The 12,865-nt window shown below is 48.9% G+C and overlaps 1 protein-coding gene across 12 annotated transcripts in view; it reads right to left on the bottom strand.

Annotated features, from left to right (window-relative positions):
• SGMS1 (sphingomyelin synthase 1) overlaps positions 1-12,865 on the bottom strand; it is a 266,791-nt gene that overhangs the window by 13,453 nt on the left and 240,473 nt on the right. For all 12 annotated transcript variants that reach the window (XM_032312956.1, XM_032312959.1, XM_032312958.1 and 9 more), the window contains one exon: positions 8,015-8,132. In XM_032312956.1, the coding sequence (XP_032168847.1) occupies positions 8,015-8,132 (118 nt within the window). The remainder of the gene's footprint in view (positions 1-8,014; positions 8,133-12,865) is intronic.

Here is a 12,865-nt window from a genome sequence, read left to right as displayed (position 1 = left end):
AAATTTAAATGTAATTTAAAAAATTTAAAAGAGCTCCCTCAGATTTTTGTTAGGAAACTTCTGGATCTACAGGGTACAGATCTTCCTCGACTTGATGGTGTCAAAGCCCAATAAACCTATAGTGAGTTGAAAATAACCTAAGTCAAAAATACATTACATAACCAACCCAGTAAAGATCATGGCTCAGCCTTGCTGACTTTATTTTAGATTTAGTTTAACTTTTTTTTGAATTAATTAATTAGAGATTGAGAACAAGAGGAGGGAGGGGGAGAGGGAGAAGCAGACACCCCACTGAGCAGGGAGTCCAACGTGGGACTCAATCCTGGGACCCCAGGATCGTGACGTGAGCTGAAGGCAAAGGCTTCACCGACCAAACCCTGCTGACTTTAAACATGCTCAAAACGCTCATGTTAGCCTATTGTTGGGCAAAACCATCTAACACGAAGCCCAGTTTATGACCAAGTGTTGACTGCCTCACGCACGACACTGAAGATGGTCCCCTGGCAAGGAGCAGAGTGGCTGCCCAGGCGCCAGAGCTCCAGCCTCACCAGAAAGGATTGCCAGCCCAAGAAATGACATGCATTTCACGCAAGCTGAGGCACAGCTTCCACTGAATGCACATGGCTTTCCCAGCACCGCAAGCATAGAGCCACCATGGGTGGGCATTGTCTGCACAATGAATGGCCCCAGACCCTTCACTTGGACTCAACAATTATCAGCATTTTGTCACATTGGCTTTCTTTTCCCTCTCCTCTCCCCTGGACCAGGTGAGGACAAGCTGGATATACCAAGATGCTTCACCCCATATGTAAAAGCAAGGACTTCGTCTTCCGTGGCCACAGGCCTCAAGGTGTAACAAGGAGGCCAGAGGACCGCAGTCTGCAGACATCCTGACTCAGGCTCCCGAAGGTCTCAGCCCGTCCTTCAAAGCATCTACGCCCTGATCCAGGGTCCAGCCAGAGAACACACCTCAGGGCTCCTTGACATGGCCGTTGCTTTTAGACTCTGATATTTTTGAAGAGTCCATGCTAGTTTCTTTATAGAATGCCCCTTGATTTGGTTTCATTGGATTGTTTCTTTGAGCTCAAGGCCAAGTTGATGTGGCTGGCAAGAAATGGTGGGTCCTCCTTAGCATATCGCATTGAAAAGCATCTGATACCATTTGCCTGCGACTGGTTTGGTCACTTGGCTGTGGGAGCACCTGCCAGATTTCCCCACTATCCCTCTATAATTAATCAGCAATTTGTGTGTGTTAGAGCTCGATGCAGGGCTTGATCCCAGGACCCTGAGATAATGACCTGAGCTGAAGGCACAGGCTTTAACCCACTGAGCCACCCAGGCACCCTAATTTGTGTTTTTCTTAATGTATGTAAATATGATGCCTCCAACCTTTGACCCAGTGGCCTCAGCACCCATTCTTGGTTCCTGCTGGAGTTACTACTGTAGTCACTGCAAATAGTAATTCTCTGTTTCTACTATTTCTTTTCTATCTAGGAGCTGCCCTTTTAATTTTTAAAAGGTTTTTTTACTAATGTACTATAATCAATTACTGCCATTATCTCACTAGGATCCTCCAACCGTCTCAAAGTTGGCCGGTGGGAATCTGCCCAGGAAGAAATATGGCTTCTGGGCAAACGCCTGGGCCGGTGGTGTCCAGGCAGCTCCAGTGCCCCTCCCTCAGGATGCAGGTCCCGCCGTCCACCTACCTGCGGGTGACACACGGGTAGTGCTTCACAGAGATGTCCACACCACCATCTCCAAGGCTCCTGAATGCCTACTGGACGCTTTCTGACTCTGATGACCTCCTCACACGTGATGGCTGCTGCCATGTTGGAAACCTTTTCCCCTGCCCCACGTCCCCCAGACACGGCCCTCTATGCCCTATCCGCACCCCCATGCCAGTGTAGCCTCACCTGCCTCCCTCACACACACAACAGAGAAGCAGCCCAGCTCCTTGCTGCACTGCTTGAGAACCTGTGGTACCTGGGGGGCAACAGGCCAGTGGAACATCCCTGAACCGATGCCATCTCCCCCTCCCACCCTGGCTCCCTCAGGAAGACTGAATCCAACAGTGCAACAGGGATCACATGTGACAGGGAACAGGAACACAGGATTTGGCATCACTGTGCGGTCCTCCATCCTCCCTCCGGTGTCCTTCCCGTAATGTCCCTTCTAAGGGACACACGTGACCCCAACCTCCTCCTCTTTTTCCTCCTCCAATCGCTCCTGGCTTCCTGCAGCCTACAACTTACTAAGGGTGACAAGAACCTTTCAAGTTTGCCCACACATGCCTCTCTAGCTTTAGCTCTGGCCACTCACCACAGAATCCCACACCAGGGTCACTCCCTTTCCTTGACCCCCTCCACACCCTTCCTGTTCTCCCCACTCCTCTACTCAACTCCCCCTGGCAAACTCCTGCTCGTCCCTCTGAGATCTGGCTCAGAGGGCATCCCCTCGGCACAGCCAACACCCAGCGGTATCTGCCACTTTCCGGGGGTGCCACATGCGGTCACGGGCAGGGCTCGGCAAGTCAGAGCGATCTGCTGGGTCACGGGTCTGTCACGGCATCTGGGTGCCCAGGAGGGGGGACACCTGTGGTATCAAAATCTGTGGATCCTCAAAATTGACCCCACATAAGGCAGATTCTCTAGAAATACTCGCTCAGGAGATAATCAACCTGCTTGGGCATCATCTACAATCTCCCTGCCATCTGGGAGAGTGAGTCCCCCTGGTGATGGCCCTTCAGTAAAACCATTTGGGGTGCCAGGGTGGCTCAGATGGTTAAGCATCAGACTCTTGACTTCAGCTCAGGTCATGACCTCAGAGTTGGGAGATCGAGCCCTGCATCAGATGCCGCACTGGGCATGGAGCCTGAGAGTCAGGAAAAAAAACAAAACAAAACAAAATTTAGAAAGTTGGGGCGCCTGGGTGGCTCAGTGGGTTAAGCCTCTGCCTTCTGCTCAGGTCATGATCTCAGGGTCCTGGGATCGAGCTCCACATCAGGCTCCCTACTCAGTGGGGAGCCTGCTTTCCCCCTACAGCTCTCTCCGTCTCTGTCTCTCTCTCAAATGAATAAATAAAATCTTAAAAAAAAATTTTAGAAACTTGAAGGTTTATAAAATCAGGTAAAACTGTATGTATCAAGTGTAAACTATAAGGAAACAGGAATAACTGTACAAATAGCATGATCAGAAATGCGGAAGACAAATGAATACAAAGGACAAATATACAGAAGCATCAACAGTAAACAGGGCCACGAGTGATGGTAAAAATTTTCCTCTTTTTATATTTTTTCACTGTATCTATAATAAATCCGTAGTTTCTTTAAAATGGAAAAAATAATCTTTTCAAGAAAGAGAAAAAATGATTTCGCATATTTCTATTTATTTTTGCCCCTGGAAAAAGGAAGAGAATTGTGGAGAGAGACAGAGGAATGTGAAGAGGAGGTCTGGGATGGAGAAGGTTCAGGAAGTTATGTGGAAGAAACAGAGGTGAGAACAAAAAGGCAGGTTACGCTGACAGAAAGAAATGGGGAGGTGAGCAGAAAATGAGGTCAAATCAGGCACAGACACTTAGGTTCCACACACTTGAACGGGATGACATGAAGCTGTTTCGGCAACAGAAATGCTGATAAGGGGGTGCCTGGGTGGCTCGGTGGGTTAAGCCTCTACCTTCGGCTCAGGTCATGATCTCTGGGTACTGGGATTGAGCCCCACATCTGGCTCTCTGCTCAGTGGGGAGCCTGCTTCCCCCCACCCCCACTCTCTGTCTGCTTCTCTGCCTACTTATGATCTGTCTGTCAAATAAATAAATAAAATCTTAAAAAAAAAAATGCTGATAAGGGTGGGAGTTGATCACAACCCCAAGAGCATGGAGGGCGTTTTGCCCCACTCACGCTGCACCTAGAGAGCCTGAGAATGCACCAGGGAGCTCTCATGGTTCCCAGGAGTGTGTGGCCGTCCCCCCTTGCCAGCGCTGGTGCCCCAGAGGAGTTCCCAGAGGAGGCCCGGGAGGCTGGGACCAGCACCGCTCAGCTGCAGGGTGCAGGACAGGCCCTGACTGCTTCTGTCCAGGTGACACAGGACGACTGACAGCAGGAGAGGCAACAAGACCCTTCTGTCCTCACACGGTGCTTTCCTGTCCTGCTGAACCATTACCCCAGAGGACGCCCAAACACAGCTCTTGTCTCCAGGGGCTCTTTCTAGCTAGGGAGGATCAAGGCACTAAAAACACCGTGTCACTCTGTGCAGTGTCCTGCTCTGATGAAACCCCCTCTGTTCCAAGGTTCGCAAACCTACGGTCGCCATGGAGACCACAGAACCTCACTCTAAACGGAGCCGTGGATTAACTCCTGCAGCTACAGAGATGAGAGCTGGAAAGAGCCAAAGTATTTCCCCCGTTGGCCTCAGGCTGTCTGGATCCAGGCCCAGGGTGAGTGGTTTGTTTTTTCTCCCCTTTTGGAGTTTGCTACAACACAAAAAACTTTGTTGCAGGAAGCTAAGAACACTGAAGAATTCTCAAATACTTCTGCGGTTTTTTGTTTTCTTAGGTTTTTTTTTTTTAAGGGAATCCTAAACAGCGGGACCGGGACGACGAGCGGGTGCACTCTGGTTTGTGCATATGCTCCACGTGGGGAAGCTCTGACGAGCCGAACAGGTGAACCCCGGTGACACAGCCCGGCAGCCCCCGCTGAAGGCCCATCCCGCGTCCACAGGCCACAGGACAAAAGCGGCCCAGAAACTCCTGTGGGAAGTGAGCGCGCCTGCTGCCCCGTGGCTCCTCTCCGGGGCGGGAGCGCCTGTGAGAGGGGGCCCCCGCTCTCCTCCCTCCTGTCGGGTGAAGCGCGCGGTGACAGCCAAAGAATGAGCAAGGGGAGCAACCTTCAGGGTTCCTCGACCCGCCTGCCGGCTCCCGCCCATCGCGGTCGCACGCCATGAGCCCAGTCTCAGGGGAGGAATGACGCACGCCCACAACGGGGCCGAACGAGAAGGCAGGACCGAGTTCACCGAGCATGTTCAACAGGGAAAGTCTGTGTGGCCCAACTCGCCACGCAGGCCTGGAAGCGAATGGTCACCGGATAGGTCGGTCGTGGGAAAGGTCAGTCGTGGGGGACGGAGCACGGTGAGGACACCAGCTTTTCTTCTGACCTCCACGTGCCATTCAGCACCCACAGAGCCCCTCACGTGTGGCCGCCCTCACTCTTGGACTCCCTGGGACAGCGCCATGCTGCCCACCAAGGCCCAGAGGCCCTGAGCAGCGAACACAAGAGCCACATGGCGGGACCACCGGGGTGTGAGCCCCTGCCTCCGACCTCTGCTCTTCCTGTGACTCAGCCTATATCTTTACGGGCTGAGAAGCCGCCTCACTGGGCAATGGTTCAAAAGGGAGGCTATTGTGGGAAGACCCTAAAGGGAGCCACTGGGCCGGGATGACTCTCGGGGAGGTTCCCTTTGGTCCTGACCAGTGAGCCCCGGGCCTCTGGGACCCCTCTCCGGTGCTCCCTTTCCCTCTGCCACTAGCCCGGACAGGCCACTGGATTCCCTGGGCTTAGGCCACCGGGCCAGGGGCAGCAACGGCTTCCAAGGCTTCCCCCGGCTCCAGAAATCATCCTGTCTCATCTGGGGAGTCTTCCTGCCCAAGAGGTCTCCAGAGCCCACTTTCTATTTAGAGAGGAAATGGAGCAGAGAAAAAGGCTAATCGACATGACAAAGAATCAAATGGTAAAATCCGGAATGTGGACTATTACACAGAACCATCCATCTGATCTCTGCGAGCTACAGATGGGGAGTAGAAAAGAAAGGGAAAGGACTGCCCTAGAATTAGAGACTAAAGAGACATAGCAACTAAACACAAAGACCTTGGCTCCTAACTTATACAAATACAAACCCTTCTTTTAAAAAGGCATTTTAAAAACAATCAAGCTATTCTATGAACTGGGAATCGCCCATGTTTGACTATACCAACAGCATCAGAGTTATCCATAAAACGCCCAAAATATTCAGATGCCTGCTAAAGCACATAACCATCAAATGACATTGTCTGACATTTGTTTTAAAATAGTTCAAAAAAAAAAAGAGATGAAGCAAATGCAGCCAATTGAGAGCTTCTGGATCTAGGTGTTGGGTGTACACAGGCTCCCCATACGAGCGTCTCTACTCCGAGAGATACATGTGAACGTTTTCAAAATATAAATTGTTTTCTGAATCCTTTCTTCCAAGAGCCTGTTCTACAAAAGAAGTAATTAGATTTAACAAGTCCCTGACTGTTTTTGCTAAGCTGTGCTTACGTTCCATCCCCTCCTGTGTTCCTCTACTTTAAAAAAATTCCAATTTCCAAATGACCGTCCTGAAAGGATGGCCCAGGGCGGGATTTCTGGCAACACCATACACAAGTGGCCCGTTCAGGCTGGCTTTTTTTGCACAGTTCCTGCTGTGACCTCTGTCTTTACCAAGAAAAACCATAACTATTTATAGCCACAGGACCTTGGCTGGATTTGCCGGTGACTCAGGAGGGCTCTCTGAGCGCCAATGCTAACCAAGCTTGGGATGGCCGGCCACTCGATGGAGTGGCAGAGAGAGGTCCTCAGGAGATGGTCCACATGGCACAACCCCTCCACGTCGCACCCCTGACCGTGGGCTGGGCCCAGTATGCCGTGTTCCTTGGTGGAGAAACTTCCCCATGCACAGACTCCTTTAAGGAGCTCAACTCAACTTGGACAAACACTCAAAACTATCCATCTACTATTGAGAACACACAGCTTATCAAGCCAGGCTCTGGCCAAGAGTCTCCATTACTGAACCCTCACTGATCAGAAGATATTTCCTACAACCCAGCAGCCAAGGCAGCGCTTGAGAGTTCTCACAGAGGCTGGAGAAGACGTGAGGCTGGCCTCTCTGGAGGAAGAGGGAGCAGGATGGGAGGCACAGGGTGGGGTGGGAGGCTGTGGATACAGATTGTGGGACCACTCATTCTCCATAGTTCAGTGAAGAGTTTGAAGCCAAAACAGAGTGAAGCAGGCAACCAGCCACCTTCCTGAGCGCACACCTCAGTCTAAGAAAGAAGAGGCCGCAGTGAAGCCTGTAACCTAGAAGCATCCGAAATTTCAAATGATAAAGACACCACTTTAAAAACCCGGTGAATTTTTCCACTCCTTTTCCCAGTTCTAGCAGGCAGACTTTTCCAGAAAGAACAAAACTTAGAGGGGAAGAAATGAAAGCACATGGGTGTTTTACCGACGCAAAGAAATGATTCCCAATGTGCTGCAGTGTCCCCTGCATCCTCCCGGCCTGGCCAAGGAAGCCAGCCTCTTCTGATTCTTACTGCGTCAGATCTTAGTGGCCGGCAAACATTTGTAAAACTGAATCAATCTTCTGCTAACTATTTCAAAAGTCCCAGTGGTCTCCCTAGTTGGAAGCATCACAAGGTCAAGGTTAGGGGGTCAGGAGCATTTTGTGGACCTGACAAACAGTGTCAATGAGAGAGGACTGGGGTTTATTTTAAGGGCAGATTTCTGTGCTACCTGAGAAGATCAACAGGACAAAATGTGCCTCCAGGGAACAGGGACCCTGCCTGGGTGGGGGAGGGTGCAAGGGAACAGGGACAGTGTCTCCGGCTCTGCAGATCCCCACTGCAGGATTAACAGAAAGAAGGGAGACCTACCACTGGAAGCCCAACTTTCCGTCCAAGAGCAGCAAAAGCATCTAAAAAGCTCTTGGATCTGTGTCAAGGGAGCGAGTTATATCTCAAATGTCTGGCAGGAAACCAGAGAGCTACACCCACACATGGGGCCTCCCTGCCTCCAGGACACTAACAGACTATGTACACTCCCAGCTGGGGTGCACTGGTGGGCGTGGAGAGTCCAAGAAGGGGGGTGTGCACATGTCCTGCCAAGTGACTCCATAACGTTCCCGTGTAAGGATACAGGGCTTGGAGGACATTCCAAGGCAACGGTCTCCTCCGGCTTTAGTCGGAGGCCCCCTGGGCAAGAGGACACACAGACAAGGGCCCGGTTTACCTTCGGAGAGCAGTTGAAATGCATGCCGGGCACCGGGAGGGTGGTCACATACATGGTGATACAGCGGTATAGGTACAGCGTGCCGACGATGCAGAAGAATCTTCTGCTGATGATGGACCTAGAAACACAGGGAAACAGAGGGCACTCAGTCATGGAACTAACTCTGCAGGCACAGCGAGGTTCTCAGGGGCCCAACACACCAAGCCAGCCCCCCCAGGGACTCGAGAACCTGAAGTAGGAACGTTCTAAGCAGAGCTAACAGTAGAGTGCCATGGTGGGGGTTGCTGACTGTCTCGGGGTGGGCTGGCCAAAGGAGCGTGAAGGGCTCTCCGTTGCCGCTAATGAGGTTTCCTGAGGCCTTACGCCCCAACTGACATTCACCGGCTGGGTAAACGGGGCCCCTTCTGAGTCATCCCAGCTGACCCCGTACTTGTGCTTCAACAATGACAGGGTAGAGTGTGTTTTCAGTCATAAAAAGGGAAGAGGCTCAGAACACGAAAATGGCATTATAGTGAGAATTCACAATTTATCTGACCTTGAATGAGTCAAGGAGATCTCTGAGAAAGTATGAGGTCAGGAAAGGAGCCTGTCTGGTCAACCGTATGTGACCCCCCATCTCTCTCCGAGTGGGAACTCTGTAGCCATGGGACAGGCCACTAACCGAGGAGCTCCTCAGTTTCTGAATCCGTAAACGGGAGACAATAACAGTAGAGATCACATATGGAAAATTCCAGCCTCAAATGTCTAGGTTACATGTATGAGTCACAAAATAAGAATTAAAAATCTTTCCAATTTCAGCTGATGAGTCATTCCAATGAAATTATGTGACAGACACACGTGAACAAGCATGCGTTTGGTAACTTTGCCTCCAGTTCCCTGTCGGTTGACTAGATTAAGTTGCACTAGCTTGGGGGAACCTTGGACAAAACACTCCCTCCCTTTCTACTCCTGTCCTGCTTCAGTCCTGTGAGCTCCTCTCTCCTCAACTGGGAGGAGTTCTCATGTTTCCTTGGCCTGGGGCAACCCGAGTTCAATAAACAAAAAAAATCTTAGAAACAATGGACAGGCTTTTCTCTGAGATACTGAACATTTACTCCGTAAATCACAGGGCAGAACGGACATTCCCACTGAAATGCATCTTTGGAAGACAACTGGTATCACCTGCATTTTTTAACAAGAGGAACAAAGTAACGTGTCAGTTGTGTGAATAAAAAATTTAAGAAAAAACAAGGGACACCTGGGTGGCTCAGTCGTTAAGTGTCTGCCTTCGGCTCAGGTTATGATCCCAGGGTCCTGGGATCGAGTCCTACATCGGGCTCTCTGCTCAGCGGGGAGTCTGCTTCTCCCTCTGCTTCTACCGGGACCCCCCATGTGCTCACTCACTCTCAAATAAATAAATAAAATCTTAAAAAAATATATTTTTTAGTACCCCCTGCATTTCATTCCTAACTGCAGCAGTTAAAGTGGGTTACTTATAATGTATGGATACAGCTCAGTGTGTTGTCCCCCCACCCGGATTTCTGAAACTGGGTCAGACCTGCTCACCATAGAGGCATCACTGTCTCCTAGGAAAGCTGTGCACGCCACCTCTGAGGACAAGAATTAATTCAGCATACAGCTGTCTTGCGAAGGTATGTACCTTTAATTTTAAGTATGACAAAAAGCACAACACAATGAAACAATACAAAGAACAATGCTAGAGAGTAATACTAACTCTGTAATGTCTGACCAAGAATACTCAAAATACCAAAGTGAATTGTCCATTGTGAGATAGAAGGGTCATCTCTCTTCAGAAGAAAATGCCCTCGCTAGCCCTCCTGCCCGTCCAAACAAATTATTTGCAATTTCACTTGAACCTCACAAGAAAGATCTAACACAAAAAGCGGTAATGTTTATCTGGATCTATTATCTCTTTGGGGAAAGACAAACAAGGTGACCACTATCAGTCCAATTGGGTGAAGATTACAATTCAGATTAAAAAAAATTTTTTTAAGTAACAAACGCGGAAGATTCAGCCACAATTATTCTATGACTTGACGTAAAAATGTCAAGTGACTTTATCATGTGACTTCATCAATATTAACAAGTTGAGAGCAGCTGTTTGCAAGAATGTTATCTTTGGCATTTACTTAATCTTTTAAAAATAAATCTTAGAATAGTTTCAATATATCATGTTAAACCAGGATCTCCTCGCACAAGCTTTAAAAAAAAGTAGGTTATAAAAGTGTTTCAAAGAACTGTACGCACTTAAGGCATTTTCTTCATCAAAGAATTTCATGCATTACAATTTTTACTTACTCAGAGGTTTAAAAGTTCAAGATGCGTGTGCTGGCCCCAGCAGCACACAGACAAAAATTGGGATGATAAAAGAAGACATGTTTTTTTTTTTTTAAAAGGGTTAAAATTGTTAAAAATGTGACAAGGCAACAAGACGCCAGAGAAGACGTGTTAATGAGATCTTACAAGACATGAAGTGAATGGCAAGAAGAGGATGCTGCTGTGATTCTTAAACCACACTGGGGTTCTCTGACATGGGGTCCACTCTCCTTTCACGCTGGAAAGAAGCCTGCTCCCCAGCCCCGCACACTGTCCAATGACCGGGACCTTGGGGGAGACTTGCACTTGGCCTCAGTTATCTGTCTTGCAAGGATTTGGGTAATAGGCTCTCAACTACTTTTCCTGAGGGGGAAAAAAATCCTTATTTGTTAAATATGATAAGGAAACAAGAGTAAAAGTGTTACTATTTTAAAGATAGCTATGAAAGACTCGTTAGAAGAGCATGTTAAGGCCAGAACAGGTGACATTATTAAACATTTTAACATCCGTATTTAAAAAGGAGAATGTGCTCAAAACCTGATTAAATACTACCAAAACTAGCAGCAGGACGTTGTTTTTGGCATTCGGCACAATGATCTAAAATTCTAAAGAAAAAGAATGGGGGAAAAAATAACCACAACCACACTACTGTGTAAAATTTAAGTACTAGAAAGTTCTTTCGTTTCCCACAAGTTGTCTCTTGCAACTAATCCACAGCCAGAAAACACAGAGTAATTCTCTCTGAGCTCAGACCTGATCGGCAAGCTCTTTATGGAAGCTCCTGGCTTTGGGGAACACACAGGCCCTGACACACAGCAATAGAACGAAGCAGTAATCCTAAACCCAGAGGCAAAAAACAAGAGAGCGCACGCATTGGTGGGCAGAGAGTCAGGAAGACCCCTGGCTCTGGCGCAGTCATGGAAGCCAGGGCCTCATTCAGGTCCGGGGACCAGCTACGGCCTTGGACCAGGCACGGAAGCGCATCGCCACACGGGCACTAGCTCCACCTCTAACAAAGGCTCACGCGGTGACCTGGGCAGTCCTGTTTACTTTCCTTGGAACTCTGCTTCCTCGCCAGCAAAAGGCTGCCTCATCTCCTCCTTATGAATCAAAGAAATACTAAGGAGGGGTTTTTCCAAGCGGTTATTAACAGCAGCTAGGGTTCTGCCAAATTTCTCCTCTATGCTGAGCGCTGTGCCACTTAGTCCTTAAAGTCACCTGCAACGCAACATGACCCTGTTTCACAGATGGGAAAACTGAGGTTCTGAGTGCAAGCTGCTGTATAAATATATCACACAACACAGAAAGACTCAGGAAATGGTGTCGGACTGTGAGGAAATCCTAATTTTACCTGAGACGATACCGTGTGTACTTAGAGATGAGCTGCCATCCTAACACTTTTAAGTTATGTTTAAAAATTTATTTAAACTCAGGGGTGCCCTGGGTGGCACAGTCTTGGCAGTCTGTTAAGCGTCGGACTCTTGGTTTCAGCTCAGGTCACGGCCTCAGGGTCGTGAGACCAAGCCCGGCCTCAGGCTCCACGCTCTCTGGGGAGTCTGTCTGGGATTCTCTCTCCCTCTGTATCCCCTGCTCACAGGCATGTGCTCTCTTTCTCACATAAATAAAATCTTTAAAGGAAAATCTATGTAACTCCAGATTTTTCACTCTCAGTGTTGTAGGTGGTATTTCATAAGGCACAACTCTCTAAAATAAGAATTTTGATACTACTTTAATAACTGTGTTAATTATGAGACTACTGAAACCCTTCTAGATCGCTAACATGAAATGTGCCCACTTCCCGTCACTGTTTGCAGATGGCGCTCAGCTGCACTTACAGCCTGTGTCTACTTGGTCCATCCGAAATGGCAGCCACACCTCAGTTTCTATCTCACCTGGACTTCTCCTTCTCCCACCTGCTGTCCCTAATTCCACCCATGCCTCCCTAAAATCCATTCCACACAGACCCACCAACATCAGTTTTTGGAAACAGATCAACAGATTGTGTCCTTTGAAACCCTTCAATGGGGGTGCCTGGGTGGCTCAGTCAGTTAACCAACTGCTTTCAGCTCAGATCATGATCTCAGGGTCCTGAGATCAAGCCCCATGTTGGGCTCTCTGCTCAGCAGGGAGTCTGCTTCTCCTTTTCCCTCCACCACTCCCCCTGCTTGTGCTATCAAATAAAATCTTAAAGAAAGAAAGAAACCCTTCAGTGGTTGCCAAATGTACTTTATTTTTTATTTTTTTAAAGATTTCATTTATTTGACAGAGATCACAAGTAGACAGCGAGGCAGGCAGAGAGAGATGAGGAAGCAGGCTCTCTGCCTGGCAGGGAGCCTGATGCGGGGCTCGATCCCAGGACCCTGAGATCATGACCCGAGCTGAAGACAGAGGCTTTAATCCACTGAGCCACCCAAGTGCCCCCCAAATATACTTTAAATAGAATCCAAATCCTCTTCCAAGCCCAGAAGACCCGGATGCGCGGCCACCTCTCTCCACCTCCTCTCCACCGCTCTCCACAACGTCCTCCAGACTCAA

This window comes from Mustela erminea, chromosome 14 (genome assembly GCF_009829155.1).
Source record: "Mustela erminea isolate mMusErm1 chromosome 14, mMusErm1.Pri, whole genome shotgun sequence".
Lineage (NCBI taxonomy): Eukaryota > Metazoa > Chordata > Mammalia > Carnivora > Mustelidae > Mustela > Mustela erminea.
The sequence above is the reverse complement of the archived record's forward strand: the minus strand, read 5'-3'. Positions and strand labels throughout refer to the sequence as shown.